Raw genomic sequence first — 16,212 nt, 5'->3', positions numbered from 1 at the left:
ATGGAGCGCCGAGGTAACAAATCCTTCAAGTATTTCTCTAGCATTTGTCGTCGGATCCGCTGCGTCGTGCTTTCCCCCCAATGGGGAAATCTCTGCGGCTAATAAAAAATCTCAGATCTCATGTGTTTTTCCCTGGATCTACAGCCTTGATCTCATTGCTTCCGGTCCAGTATGTTCTGCTCATCCGGGTGAGTCTCAAGCTTCTATGAGCATAGCTGTTGGAGAAGAAATACATGGGAAGGACTTCCTGGACGACGGAATAAGTGTCGAATTCAGTGCAAGATGCACGGAAGCAACCAACGGCTGGACTAGGAGGTATTGTCCTCGAAGGCGCTCATTTTTCATTTGATTCCAAAAAAATCGATTTCTTACTTGCTTCGAACTGAAATGCTTTGAGCAATTTGATTGTGTCTCAGTTTTTGTGTGCTGGTGGCATATTCTAAGTACTTCCCATATATGCTTTGTCGCACTGGAGTTGTAGTCAATATTTAAGAATATACAATGGTTATGAATATACAAACTAAAAGCTTTCTAATTTTGATTCGAAGTATGGATTTAGTTTGACGTCAAATTAATTTTGAGCCTGCAAGGCTTTAAGTAACTAATTCGGATGTGGTTGTGACTTGATGAGTGGCCTGGTCTTGTAAGGATTTTATGGAAAACACATCAATAGTCGAGGGGTTGAATTCGTAGTTTTAATTTGATGCATGGTGCTCGATGGATTCGATATGACGTGTGTGTTTTGTTTGATGGCTCTGCCGTTCTGCTTTTTGATCTAATAGAATGCTCTTGTAAATTGAAATTTGATTGGATAGCTTTTCTTATTCGAACTTGTAAATGTAATTTAGCCGTACATAGATGATATCAAATGAGAAGGTAGTTGCAAATTTTTTAAACTATGTGACTTTGTTGAATGCTACGTTATAGCCTGTGTTTTTGTTGTTTTGTGTTTGGATGTAGAATTTTTGTGTTTGGCTGGTCTTAATAACAATAAATCGACTAATGTTTCCTTTGTCTGTTTTATCTGCCTGGCATTTTTCTTTAATTGTATATACAAGGGTTAGGATTGGCAAGGCACCCGTCGAAAGGGAAATGAGTGCAGCGAGGAAGAGTGCATTGGAATTATCAGTGAGAGCTTACATAACCAAGCGCGATGGGAATGTTGCCAACCCTGTTATTGGAACCCCGTTCGACTCCATAGACGAGGCTTACAATTTCTATAATTTATATTCATGGGAAGTTGGTTTTGGTATTAGGCTATCAAAAAGCCGGCTCAATGTTAACCGGTCAAGGTGCATGCAAGAGATTGTGTGCGGCTGTGTGGTTAGTCTTTGTTTCGTTGTCTTGCTAGTTATTCCGTTACATTGGATACCACGGAATTTATTGGTTTGTATAATTTTTTGACTTTTCAGGGAAAGCCGGTGAAAGATAACACTAGATCATCCAGGTGTGGGTGCAATGCTATGATCAGGCTATTAAGGTCGGAAGACAATGGGTGGTACATATGTGAGCATCGCTCGTCACACAACCACCCTCTCTCGATGACGTGTGGCGAAAAAATGCACCGGCAATCTCACAGACACATTGACCGTTACACTAAAGATTTGGTTACACAGCTAAGGCAAAACAATGTTAGTCTTGGAAAGGTCTTCAGTATAGTTGGAAGTTTTTTTGGGTGTATCAAAAATGTTCCATTCACCAAGAGGGCGTTAAAGACACTGTGTGGCAAGATTAATAAGGAGCATAGTGATTCTGATGCCAGGAAAACAATGGTCATTCTATCTGAGATGAAGGCAAATGACTCGGCGTTCAATTATACTGTCCAGGTTGACGAGGAGAGCAGGATAAAGACACTTATGTGGGTGAATGGTAATAGCATCGACCAATTCATGTGTTTTGGAGATGCTATAACGTTTGACACAACATATCAGACAAACTTATACGATATGCCATTTGGATTATTTGTTGGTGTGAACAACCATTTCCAGAGTATAATTTTTGGTGTAGCGATGCTTAGGGATGAGAAAGAGGATACATTCAGATGGGTCTTTCGTGAGTTCATTATAATGGTTGGTGGGAAGCATCCACAGACGATACTTACTGGTATGTCTTGTGTTGGATTGTCATTCTTAACACAAGCTCGTCATTTTAAATGTCTATTTTGTGAATGCTTACATCTCACATCTTGCCAATGGATGTTATTTCAGATCAGGCTCGTTCGATGGAATTGGCGATTGAGGCAGAGCTGCCAAATACAGTGCACAAGTGGTGTAAGTGGCACATGTTGAAGAAAGCGAAAGAATCAATGGGCGCATTGTGGGGGAAGAATAGTGATTTCAAGACTGAGTTTCACAAGTTGGTCCATCACATGGTGAACGAAGAAGAGTTTGAAGGTGGGTGGGCTGCAATGCTGGAGAAGTACTCGTTGAAGAAACATCCATTCCTGACACAAATCTACGAGGTGCGTCGCAAATGGGCGAAGCCGTATTTTAGGGGATTGTTCTGTGCAAAAATGACAAGCACGCAACGGAGTGAGAGTGCAAATCACATGCTGAAGGGGTATGTTCCGCCTGGCTGCCCTATGCATCTATTCCTACGCCAATATGAAAAACTACAATTTGACAGAGATTCTGAAGAAAGCTTCCAGGAGAAGTGCACCTCACTGGTTAGTTAGCGTTACCGCGTAGTGTGGTCAGTCATCTGGTATCAACTTTAGTTTTCCCCCTTGTTAAAGGAGATCTAACAAAATATATTACATGTATGCAGAGTGGAGTATCATTAAGATTTAACCTGCCAATTGAGAGACATGCAAGCAAAATTTACACGAGGGCTATGTTTGAGCAGTTTGGGGAAGCTCTCTACAAGGCTGGTGCCTATGTAGTTGATGTAGTCCAGCCTATGGCAATTTATAAGCTAACACATGTTGATGCAGCAACGCGTGCGAGATGGAGCAAAGTTGAGTTCATAGTTAAAGTGAACGATGACAAATCATTTTTTATCTGTGAATGCGGGTCATTTGAGCACTCTGGCATGGTATGTTGCCACTCGTTAATAGTAAGTTTCATGACATACGTGGAACAAGATAGGTTTACGGTTTATATGAGAAGACATGATTGTGCTCGGAACTAATATCGTTTTGAACTGTGACAAGTCATGATTGAGCTGCGGCTTGGCAGAATACCAACAAAGCATATATTGAAGCGATGGACGAGGGATGCACGAGATATCTTGCCTGAGCGACTTGTCCGGTACCAAAGAGACAGTGGGCCTCCTGCTAGCAATACATACAGGCATCATACTATGTACATTCAAGCTTTGGATTGCGTACGGCTCGGTGACAGCAATGTGAAATGTTTTGAAGTTTTCACGGCGATGATGAAGGAAGTTTATAAAACCCTATTGCCTCTAAGTCAGGATAAGGATGGTATGGGACTTGAAGATCGCGAGACAGCTGTTGATGGCAACAATATGGTTGATCGTGTGCCGGAACTATCAAACTGTTCAGGAATTGCTCCCGCAAAGTCTAAACGGTCAGCGGGGAGGCCGTCTTCAAGCAGAGAGAAGGCTCCATATGAAGAGAAGCTGAAGAGGTCTAGATTTTGCACCATATGTCGGGGTGAGGGTCACAAAAGTACAACTTGCCCTGATCGAGGTGATATACCCAAAGCCCCCAGGAGGTTGCCGAAGTGTGGAAAATGTGGAGTGATTGGTCACCGAAAGACTGCTTGCGGCAAAATTGTTTATCCGTTTGAGCCGAATTTCCTTTAGGCACGTCGCATTTTCTAAAAAAAATTATGGCAGGTGCGCACAAACAATTTCTGTTGGTTTCGTATTAAGGCAGTGTGCCAGAATATTTGATGGCAAACATAACGTTGCTATGATTTATGTAATTGCGAATTTTGTACTTATATTGGTTCTGAGAATTTTTATGCTTCTATTGTGACATGAGTCCTCGATAAATCCTATGACGTTGAATGGGTGTACTTATATTGGAAAAATAGGAAGTTCATATTTTATGGAAACTGCTATATGTACATGTTTCATGCTATGTTTTTATCGTTGGTGAAAAAAGCATGCATTGTTGACCTGGAATTGAAGCATACACCAATCCTGTTTGACATCGATTTCAAAACAAAACATTGCCTGATGTGTGCCTGTAGGGCTAACATTTTTCGCACAAGGTTTGTGGGAGAAAAATATACAAATGCTGATGTCTGGCAGGGTGCCGATTAGTGGACAACATGCATTCTGGGAGGGGGTCACTTGCTAGATGGATCGGATGGTTCGAGGCTTGCGCTACAAGACAGACATGGGTCCGGTTGATGGCGATAATGGTGAGTGGACTGGTCATACATGTGCCATGCAGTGCAGCCCATGCACTTGGCACTGTTGGCACGCTGTGCGAAGCGATACTTGGTACACTGGTGAAAAGATCTCCTATTAATGCATCAGATCGACCCTTGTGCGCGCGCGACAGGCAAGCGTGCTTGATTTCTACCGAGGCCGGGTTGGGATCTGTACCGAGTGATTGATTGGAAAGCAACAATTATTACAGAGCACATACAGAGAGGAGAACACGCGGGCGTGGTCTGCGCCGCTGCCGCTGCCGCAACCCCTTCTCATTGGACTTTTTTTCCCTTGATTAATTACAACTACGGCGTGTACATACAGCAGAGGAGAACACATGGGCAGGTTGGCGTGTACATGCAGTGGTTATGCATTTACTACATCTGTACTACGCTGTGGTGTGCATGCAACACACCGATGTACTGTGTATAGGTACATATTGTGAATAAAAAATACCTTCTCTAGTTGTTGTTACCGAGGATTCAAACTTTCACCTTTGAGAGCGTTTGGGATTTGAAATTCAAAACTATAGAATTGGAGGGGAACTGAAAAATTTTCTGTTTCTATTTAAGGGGGTGGCGGGGTTGGCCGAAAACCTTAGCCAAAACGAATTTCATGGCGCCCAGCAGCAACACCAACATGTCGCCTGGCTTGACGATTTTGTCTGCTTCGACCTGGGTGGCAAGCTCGCTCGTAGTGAGTTATAGGACAGTTTTGCTAGTTAGTAAAGAGTGCAGACAAAATATACCACGTGTATCTTAATAGACTTAATTTTCTTGGCGTGCAGCTTGATGGTGGTGGTAATGTACTGCCGGTCCCACTGTTGGGGAACGTCGCATGGGAAACAAAAATTTTCCTACGCGCACGAAGACCTATCATGGTGATGTCCATCTACGAGAGGGGATGAGTGATCTACGTACCCTTGTAGATCGTACAGCAGAAGCGTTAGAGAACGCGGTTGATGTAGTGGAACGTCCTCACGTCCCTCGATCCGCCCCGCGAACAATCCCGCGATCAGTCCCACGATCTAGTACCGAACGGACGGCACCTCCGCGTTCAGCACACGTACAGCTCGACGATGATCTCGGCCTTCTTGATCCAGCAAGAGAGACGGAGAGGTAGAAGAGTTCTCCGGCAGCGTGACGGCGCTCCGGAGGTTGGTGATGATCTCGTCTCAGCAGGGCTCCGCCCGAGCTCCGCAGAAACGCGATCTAGAGGAAAAACTATGGAGGTATGTGGTCGGGCTGCCGTGGCAAAAGTTGTCTCAAATCAGCCCTAATACCTTAGTATATATAGGAGGGAGGGGGAGGGAAGAGGCAGCCTCAAACCCTCAAGGTTTGGCCGAAATTGGAGGTGGAGGAGTCCTACTCCAATCCTACTTGGAGTAGGATTCCACCTTCCCACTTGGAAACTCTTTCCACCTTGTGTTTTTTCCTTCTCAAACCTTATGGGCCTTAGTGGGAACTTATTCCAGCCCACTAGGGGCTGGTTTATCTCTTCCCATAGCCCATGAGACCCCTTGGGGCGTGACAACCCTCCCGATGGTCCCCGGCACCCCTCCCGGCACTCCCGGTACACTACCGATGAGCCCGAAACTTTTCCGGTAATGCACGAAAACCTTCCGGTAACCAAATGGGGTCATCCTATATATCAATCTTCGTTTCCGGACCATTCCGGAAACCCTCGTGACGTCCGTGATCTCATCCGGGACTCCGAACAACATTCGGTAACCAACCATATAACTCAAATACGCATAAAACAACGTCGAACCTTAAGTGTGCAGACCCTGCGGGTTCGAGAACTATGTAGACATGACCCGAGAGACTCCTCGGTCAATATCCAATAGCGGGACCTGGATGCCCATATTGGATCCTACATATTCTATGAAGATCTTATCGTTTGAACCTCAGTGCCAAGGATTCGTATAATCCCGTATGTCATTCCCTTTGTCCTTCGGTATGTTACTTGCCCGAGATTCGATCGTCAGTATCCGCATACCTATTTCAATCTCGTTTACCGGCAAGTCTCTTTACTCGTTCCGTAATACAAGATCCCGCAACTTACACTAAGTTACATTGCTTGCAAGGCTTGTGTGTGATGTTGTATTACCGAGTGGGCCCCGAGATACCTCTCCGTCACACGGAGTGACAAATCCCAGTCTTGATCCATACTAACTCAACTAACACCTTCGGAGATACCTGTAGAGCATCTTTATAGTCACCCAGTTACGTTGCGACGTTTGATACACACAAAGCATTCCTCCGGTGTCAGTGAGTTATATGATCTCATGGTCATAGGAATAAATACTTGACACGCAGAAAACAGTAGCAACAAAATGACACGATCAACATGCTACGTCTATTAGTTTGGGTCTAGTCCATCACGTGATTCTCCCAATGACGTGATCCAGTTATCAAGCAACAACACCTTGTTCATAATCAGAAGACACTGACTATCATCGATCAACTGGCTAGCCAACTAGAGGCATGCTAGGGATGGTGTTTTGTCTATGTATCCACACATGTAAATGAGTCTTCATTCAATACAATTATAGCATGGATAATAAACTATTATCTTGATACAGGAATTATAATAATAACTATACATTTATTATTGCCTCTAGGGCATAATTCCAACAGTCTCCAGGCGGTGGTGTTCCAGGCGGTGTTAACTGTGAAACAATTCCACATTGTCTTAAGTGCGCACCAAACTCGAAACTCAGATATTCACCCCCACGATCAGACCGTAGGAACTTGATCTTCTTGTTACGATGATTTTCCACTTCACTCTGAAATTGCTTGAACTTTTCAAATGTCTCAGACTTGTGCTTCATCAAGTAGACATAACCATATCTCTTTAAATCGTCAGTGAAGGTGAGAAAATAACGATATCCGCCGCGTGCCTCTACGCTCATTGGACCACACACATCGGTATGTATGATTTCCAACAAGTCACTTGCACGCTCCATTGTTCCGGAGAACGGAGTCTTAGTCATCTTGCCCATGAGGCATGGTTCGCACGTGTCAAGTGAATCAAAGTCAAGTGACTCCAAAAGTCCATCAGCATGGAGTTTCTTCATGCGCTTTACACCAATATGACCCAAGCGGCAGTGCCACAAAAATATGGCGCTATCATTGTTTACTCTAACTCTTTTGGTCTCAATGTTATGTATATGTGTATCGCTATCAACATTCAATATGAACAATCCTCTCACATTCGGTGCATGACCATAAAAGATGTTACTCATAGTAATAGAACAACCATTATTCTCAGACTTAAAAGAGTAACCGTCTCGCAATAAACAAGATCCAGATATAATGTTCATGCTCAACGCAGGCACTAAATAACAATGATTTAAGTTCATCACTAATCCCGATGGTAGTTGAAGTGACACTGTGCCGACGGCGATTGCATCAACCTTGGAACCGTTTCCTACGCGCATCGTCACTTCGTCTTTCGCCAGCCTTCGTCTATTCCGCAGTTCCAGCTTCGAGTTGCAAATGTGAGCAACAGAACCGGTATCGAATACCCAGGCACTACTACGAGAGCTGGTTAAGTACACATCAATAACATGTATATCAAATATACCTGATTTTTCTTTGCCCGCCTTCTTATCTGCCAGATACTTGGGGCAATTGCGCTTCCAGTGACCCATACCCTTGCAATAGAAGCACTCTGTTTCAGGCTTAGGTCCAGCCTTGGGTTTCTTCGGCGGATTGGCAACAGGCTTGCCGCTCTTCTTCGAATTGCCCTTCTTGCCTTTGCCGTTTCTCTTGTAACTAGTGGTCTTGCTCACCATCAACACTTGATGTTCTTTACGGAGTTCAGACTCTGCGACTTTCAGCATCGCAAACAACTCGCCGGGAGACTTTTTCATCCCTTGCATGTTGTAGTTCAACACAAAGCCTTTATAGCTTGGCGGCAGTGATTGAAGGATTCTGTCAGTGATAGCTTCTTGCGGGAGTTCAATCCCCAGTTCAGCTAGACGGTTTGAGTACCCAGACATTTTGAGCACATGTTCACTGACAGACGAGTTTTCCTCCATCTTGCAAGCATAGAATTTATCGGAGGTCTCATACCTCTCGATCCGGGCGTTCTTCTGAAAGATGAACTTCAACTCCTGGAACATCTCAAATGCTCCATGACGCTCAAAGCGACGTTGAAGTCCCGGTTCTAAGCCATACAAGACTGCACATTGAACTATTGAGTAGTCCTCCTTACGCGCTAACCAAGCGTTCTTAACATCCTGATCAGCCGTAGCGGGTGGTTCATCTCCTAGCGCAGCATTAAGGACATAATCCTTCTTTCCAGCTTGTAAGATTAGCTTAAGATTACGAGCCCAGTCTACAAAGTTGCTTCCATCATCTTTCAACTTAGCTTTCTCTAGGAACGTATTAAAATTGAGGATGACACTTGCGTGAGCCATGATCTACAACACAAATATATTCAAAGTGGACTTAGACTATGTTCAAGATAATTAGAGTTCAACTTAATCAAATTAGATGCCAAACTCCCACTCAAAAAGTACATCTCTCTAGTCATTTGAGTGGTTCATGATCCACCTACACTATCCCAAGTCCGATCATCACGTGAGTCGGGAGTAGTTTCAGTGGTAAGCATCCCTATGCTAATCATATCATCTATATGATTCATGATCGACCTTTCGGTCTCATGTGTTCCGAGGCCATGTCTGCACATGCTAGGCTCGTCAAGCTTAACCCGAGTGTTCCGCGTGCGCAACTGTTTTGCACCCGTTGTATGTGAACGTTGAGTCTATCACACCCGATCATCACGTGGTGTCTCGAAACGACGAACTGTAGCAACGGTGCACAGTCGGGGAGAACACAATTTCGTCTTGAAATTTTAGTGAGAGATCACCTCATAATGCTACCGTCGTTCTAAGCAAAATAAGGTGCATAAAAGGATTAACATCACATGCAATTCATAAGTGACATGATATGGCCATCATCACGTGCTTCTTGATCTCCATCACCAAAGCACCGGCACGATCTTCTTGTCACCGGCGCCATACCATGATCATCCATCAACGTGTCGCCATCGGGGTTGTCGTGCTACTTATGCTATCACTACTAAAGCTACATCCTAGCAAAATAGTAAACGCATCTGCAAGCACATATGTTAGTATAAAGACAACCCTATGGCTCCTGCCGGTTGCCGTACCATCGACGTGCAAGTCGATATTTCTATTACAACATGATCATCTCATACATCCAATATATCACATCACATTGTTGGCCATATCACATCACAATCATACCCTGCAAAAACAAGTTAGACGTCCTCTAATTTTGTTGTTGCAAGTTTTACGTGGTGACCAAGGGTATCTAGTAGGATCGCATCTTACTTACGCAAACACCACAACGGAGATGTATGAGTTGCTATTTAACCTCATCCAAGGACCTCCTCGGTCAAATCCGATTCAACTAAAGTTGGAGAAATCGTCACTTGCCAGTCATCTTTGAGCAAAGGGGGTTACTCGTAACGATGAAACCAGTCTCTCGTAAGCGTACGAGTAATGTCGGTCCAAGCCGCTTCAATCCAACAATGCCGCGGAATCAAGAAAAGACTAAGGAGGGCAGCAAAACGCACAGCACCGCCCACAAAACCTTTTGTGTTCTACTCGAGAAGACATCTACGCATGAACCTAGCTCTGATACCACTGTTGGGGAACGTCGCATGGGAAACAAAAATTTTCCTACGCGCACGAAGACCTATCATGGTGATGTCCATCTACGAGAGGGGATGAGTGATCTACGTACCCTTGTAGATCGTACAGCAGAAGCGTTAGAGAACGCGGTTGATGTAGTGGAACGTCCTCACGTCCCTCGATCCGCCCCGCGAACAATCCCGCGATCAGTCCCACGATCTAGTACCGAACGGACGGCACCTCCGCGTTCAGCACACGTACAGCTCGACGATGATCTCGGCCTTCTTGATCCAGCAAGAGAGACGGAGAGGTAGAAGAGTTCTCCGGCAGCATGACGGCGCTCCGGAGGTTGGTGATGATCTCGTCTCAGCAGGGCTCCGCCCGAGCTCCGCAGAAACGCGATCTAGAGGAAAAACTATGGAGGTATGTGGTCGGGCTGCCGTGGCAAAAGTTGTCTCAAATCAGCCCTAATACCTTAGTATATATAGGAGGGAGGGGGAGGGAAGAGGCAGCCTCAAACCCTCAAGGTTTGGCCGAAATTGGAGGTGGAGGAGTCCTACTCCAATCCTACTTGGAGTAGGATTCCACCTTCCCACTTGGAAACTCTTTCCACCTTGTGTTTTTTCCTTCTCAAACCTTATGGGCCTTAGTGGGAACTTATTCCAGCCCACTAGGGGCTGGTTTATCTCTTCCCATAGCCCATGAGACCCCTTGGGGCGTGACAACCCTCCCGATGGTCCCCGGCACCCCTCCCGGCACTCCCGGTACACTACCGATGAGCCCGAAACTTTTCCGGTAATGCACGAAAACCTTCCGGTAACCAAATGGGGTCATCCTATATATCAATCTTCGTTTCCGGACCATTCCGGAAACCCTCGTGACGTCCGTGATCTCATCCGGGACTCCGAACAACATTCGGTAACCAACCATATAACTCAAATACGCATAAAACAACGTCGAACCTTAAGTGTGCAGACCCTGCGGGTTCGAGAACTATGTAGACATGACCCGAGAGACTCCTCGGTCAATATCCAATAGCGGGACCTGGATGCCCATATTGGATCCTACATATTCTACGAAGATCTTATCGTTTGAACCTCAGTGCCAAGGATTCGTAAAATCCCGTATGTCATTCCCTTTGTCCTTCGGTATGTTACTTGCCCGAGATTCGATCGTCAGTATCCGCATACCTATTTCAATCTCGTTTACCGGCAAGTCTCTTTACTCGTTCCGTAATACAAGATCCCGCAACTTACACTAAGTTACATTGCTTGCAAGGCTTGTGTGTGATGTTGTATTACCGAGTGGGCCCCGAGATACCTCTCCGTCACACGGAGTGACAAATCCCAGTCTTGATCCATACTAACTCAACTAACACCTTCGGAGATACCTGTAGAGCATCTTTATAGTCACCCAGTTACGTTGCGACGTTTGATACACACAAAGCATTCCTCCGGTGTCAGTGAGTTATATGATCTCATGGTCATAGGAATAAATACTTGACACGCAGAAAACAGTAGCAACAAAATGACACGATCAACATGCTACGTCTATTAGTTTGGGTCTAGTCCATCACGTGATTCTCCCAATGACGTGATCCAGTTATCAAGCAACAACACCTTGTTCATAATCAGAAGACACTGACTATCATCGATCAACTGGCTAGCCAACTAGAGGCATGCTAGAGATGGTGTTTTGTCTATGTATCCACACATGTAAATGAGTCTTCATTCAATACAATTATAGCATGGATAATAAACTATTATCTTGATACAGGAATTATAATAATAACTATACATTTATTATTGCCTCTAGGGCATAATTCCAACACCCACATGAAGCTTCCCATTCTTCTTCGCTAGCTACCGCCATTGATGAGGTTTTTAAACTACATCCTTGAAAGAAAAATGTATGCTTATTTTCTGGGTTTAACTAAAAATAGCTGCTATTATCTAAAGGCTAGTGTGCTAGGACAAGGTCCGATAGCAAGGTATGTGGTGGATGATAGCCGAGATGGTACACAGGTTAACTATAAGCTTCTGTACTAAAACTTGTATGCGGTTCAAAAAAATATATAGACTCATCGTTTTCTTATTGCTAACCATGCTGCTGTGGGGCCGGATTGCAGCTCGTGAAGAGCATGTGTACATCGAGAAGGGCACAGGGGACTTCGATCCGATGGTTGCAGGGGTGTGCTTGTTGGGGAACGTCGCATGGGAAACAAAAATTTTCCTACGCGCACGAAGACCTATCATGGTGATGTCCAACTATGAGAGGGGATGAGTGATCTCGTACCCTTGCAGACCGTACAGCAGAAGCGTTAGAGAACGCGGTTGATGTAGTGGAACGTCCTCACGTCCCTCGATCCGCCCCGCGAACAATCCCGCGATCAGTCCCACGATCTAGTACCGAACGGACGGCACCTCCGCGTTCAGCACACGTACAGCTCGACGATGATCTCGGCCTTCTTGATCCAGCAAGAGAGACGGAGAGGTAGAAGAGTTCTCCGGCAGCGTGACGGCGCTCCGGAGGTTGGTGATGACCTTGTCTCAGCAGGGCTCCGCCCGAGCTCCGCAGAAACGCGATCTAGAGGAAAAACTGTTGGGGAACGTCGCATGGGAAACAAAAATTTTCCTACGCGCACGAAGACCTATCATGGTGATGTCCATCTACGAGAGGGGATGTGTGATCTACGTACCCTTGTAGACCGTACAGCAGAAGCGTTAGAGAACGCGGTTGATGTAGTGGAACGTCCTCACGTCCCTCGATCCGCCCCGCGAACAATCCCGCGATCAGTCCCACGATCTAGTACCGAACGGACGGCACCTCCGCGTTCAGCACACGTACAGCTCGACGATGATCTCGGCCTTCTTGATCCAGCAAGAGAGACGGAGAGGTAGAAGAGTTCTCCGGCAGCGTGACGGCGCTTCAGAGGTTGGTGATGATCTTGTCTCAGCAGGGCTCCGTCCGAGCTCCGCAGAAACACGATCTAGAGGAAAAACTATGAAGGTATGTGGTCGGGCAGCCGTGAGAAAGTCGTCTCAATTCTGCCCTAAAAGCCCCATATATATAGGAGGAGGGAGGGGGACCTTGCCTTGGGGTCCAAGGGATCCCCAAGGGGTCGGCCGAGCCAAGGGGGGGAGGACTCCCCCCCAAACCGAGTTGGACTTAGTTTGGTGGGAGGAGTCCCCCTCCCTTCCCACTTCTTCCCTCTTTTTTTTTCTTTTCCTTTGATTTTCTTATCTTGGCGCATAGGCTCCCTTGGGGCTGTCCCACCAGCCCACTAAGGGCTGGTGTGTCCCCAAAAAGCCTATGGGCTTCCCCGGAGTGGGTTGCCCCCCTCCGGTGAACTCCCGGAACCCATTCGTCATTCCCGGTACATTCCCGGTAACTCCGAAAACCTTCCGGTAATCAAATGAGGTCATCCTATATATCAATCTTCGTTTCCGGACCATTCCAGAAACCCTCGTGACGTCTGTGATCTCATCCGGGACTCCGAACAACATTCGGTAACCAACCATATAACTCAAATACGCATAAAACAACGTCGAACCTTAAGTGTGCAGACCCTGCGGGTTCGAGAACTATGTAGACATGACCCGAGAGACTCCTCGGTCAATATCCAATAGCGGGACCTGGATGCCCATATTGGATCCTACATATTCCACGAAGATCTTTTATCGTTTGAACCTCAGTGCCAAGGATTCGCATAATCCCGTATGTCATTCCCTTTGTCCATCGGTATGTTACTTGCCCGAGATTCGATCGTCAGTATCCGTATACCTATTTCAATCTCGTTTACCGGCAAGTCTCTTTACTCGTTCCGTAATACAAGATCCCGCAACTTACACTAAGTTACATTGCTTGCAAGGCTTGTGTGTGATGTTGTATTACCGAGTGGGCCCCGAGATACCTCTCCGTCACACGGAGTGACAAATCCCAGTCTTGATCCATACTAACTCAACCAACACCTTCGGAGATACCTATAGAGCATCTTTATAGTCACCCAGTTACGTTGCGACGTTTGATACACACAAAGCATTCCTCCGGTGTCAGTGAGTTATATGATCTCATGGTCATAGGAATAAATACTTGACACGCAGAAAACAGTAGCAACAAAATGACACGATCAACATGCTACGTCTATTAGTTTGGGTCTAGTCCGTCACATGATTCTCCTAATGATGTGATCCCGTTATCAAGTGACAACACTTGCCTATGGCCAGGAAACCTTTGACCATCTTTGATCAACGAGCTAGTCAACTAGAGGCTTACTAGGGACAGTGTTTTGTCTATGTATCCACACAAGTATTGTGTTTCCAATCAATACAATTATAGCATGGATAATAAACGATTATCATGAACTAAGAAATATAATAATAACTAATTTATTATTGCCTCTAGGGCATATTTCCAACAGTCTCCCACTTGCACTAGAGTCAATAATCTAGTTCACATCACCATGTGATTCCAACGAATCCAACACCCATATAGTCATGGGGTCTGATCACGTCTTGCTCGTGAGAGAGGTTTTAGCAACGGTTCTGAAACTTTCAGATCCGTGTGTTCTTTACAAATCTTTATGTCATCTTATAGATGCTGCTACTACGTGCTATTCGGAAATGCTCCAAATATCTACTCTACTATACGAATCCGTTTCACTACTCATAGTTATTCGGATTAGTGTCAAAGCTTGCATCGACGTAACCCTTTACAACGAACTCTTTAACCACCTCCATAATCGAGAAAAATTCCTTAGTCCATCAGTTACTAAGGATAAATTTTGACCGCTGCTAGGGATTCAATCATGGATCACTCTCTGTACCTCTCAACAGACTTGCTGCAAGGCAGACATCAGGTGCGGTACTCAACATGGCATACTTTAGAGTCTACGGCTAAGGCATAGAAGACGACCTTCGTCTATTCTCTTTATTCTGCCGGGGTCGGGTTTTGGGTCTTACTCAAATTCACACCTCACAACGCAACCAAGAACTCCTTCTTTGCTGATCTATTTTGAAATCCTTCAAAAACTTGTCAAGGCATGCATCTTGTTGAAACTTCCATTAAGCGCTTTCGATCTATCTCCATAGATCTTTGATGCTCAACGTTCAAGTAGCGCAATCTAGGTATTCCTTTGAAAAACTCCTTTCAAACAACCTTGTATGCTTTACATAAATTCTACATTACTCCTGATCCACAATATGTCAACCACATATACTTATCAGAAATTCTATAGTGCTCCCACTCACTTCTTTGGAAATACAAGTTTCTCATAAACCTTGTACAAACCCAAAATCTTTGATCATCTCATCAAAGTATATATATTCCAACTCCGAGATGCTTGCACCAGTCCATTGAAGGATTGCTGGAGCTTGCATACTTGCTAGTATCTTTAGGATCGACAAAACCTCCTGGTTGTATCACATACAATGTTTGCTCAAGGAAACCGTCGAGGAAACAATGTTTTGACATCCTACGTGCAATATTTCATAAATAATGCATCAACAACTAACATAATTCTAACAGACCTTTAGCATCACTATGAGTGAGAAAGTCTCATCATAGTCAAATGTTTGATCTTTGTCGAAAACATCTTTGCGACAAGTCGAGCTTTTCTTAATAGTGACTTATCACCATCATCGTCTGTTTTTCTTTAAAGATCCATCTTTACTCAATAGTCCTATGACCATCAAGTAATTCTTCCAAAGTCCACACTTTGTTTTCATACATGGATCCCCTCTCGGATTTCATGGCTTCCAGCCATTTGTCGGAATCCGGACCCACCATTGCTTTCTCCATAACTCGTAGGTTCATTGTTGCTCAACAACATGACCTCCAAGACAGGGTTACCGTACTACTCTGCAGTAGTACGCGACCTTGTAGACCTACGAGGTTTGTAGTATCTTGATTTGAATGCTCGATGATCACCATCATCAGCTTTCACTTCAATTGGTGTAGGCGCCACAGGAACAACTTCCTGCGCCCTGCTACACAATGGTTGAAGTGATGGTTCAATAACCTCATCAAGTTCTACCACCCTCCCACTCAATTCTTTCAAGAGAAATCTTTCCTCGAGAAAGGACCCGTTTCTAGAAACAAACACTTTGCTTTCGGATCTGAGATAGGAGATGCACCCAACTGTTTTGGATATCCTATGAAGATGCATTTATCCGCTTTGGGTTCGAGCTTATCAGACT

General features: G+C 45.0%; 1 protein-coding gene across 1 annotated transcript in view; it reads left to right on the top strand.

Annotated features, from left to right (window-relative positions):
• The window catches only part of LOC123404857 (protein FAR1-RELATED SEQUENCE 5-like), a 30,492-nt gene continuing 14,280 nt past the window's right edge, over window positions 1–16,212 (top strand). The window contains exons 1-7 of the mRNA XM_045098801.1: window positions 1–13; window positions 171–315; window positions 1,059–1,341; window positions 1,413–2,103; window positions 2,208–2,665; window positions 2,767–3,072; window positions 3,163–3,590. Coding sequence (XP_044954736.1) covers window positions 1–13; window positions 171–315; window positions 1,059–1,341; window positions 1,413–2,103; window positions 2,208–2,665; window positions 2,767–3,072; window positions 3,163–3,590 — 2,324 coding nt within the window. The remainder of the gene's footprint in view (window positions 14–170; window positions 316–1,058; window positions 1,342–1,412; window positions 2,104–2,207; window positions 2,666–2,766; window positions 3,073–3,162; window positions 3,591–16,212) is intronic.

Source organism: Hordeum vulgare, chromosome 6H (assembly GCF_904849725.1).
Source record: "Hordeum vulgare subsp. vulgare chromosome 6H, MorexV3_pseudomolecules_assembly, whole genome shotgun sequence".
Taxonomy (NCBI): Eukaryota; Viridiplantae; Streptophyta; class Magnoliopsida; order Poales; family Poaceae; genus Hordeum; species Hordeum vulgare.
This window is presented reverse-complemented; position numbering and strand designations above follow the sequence as displayed.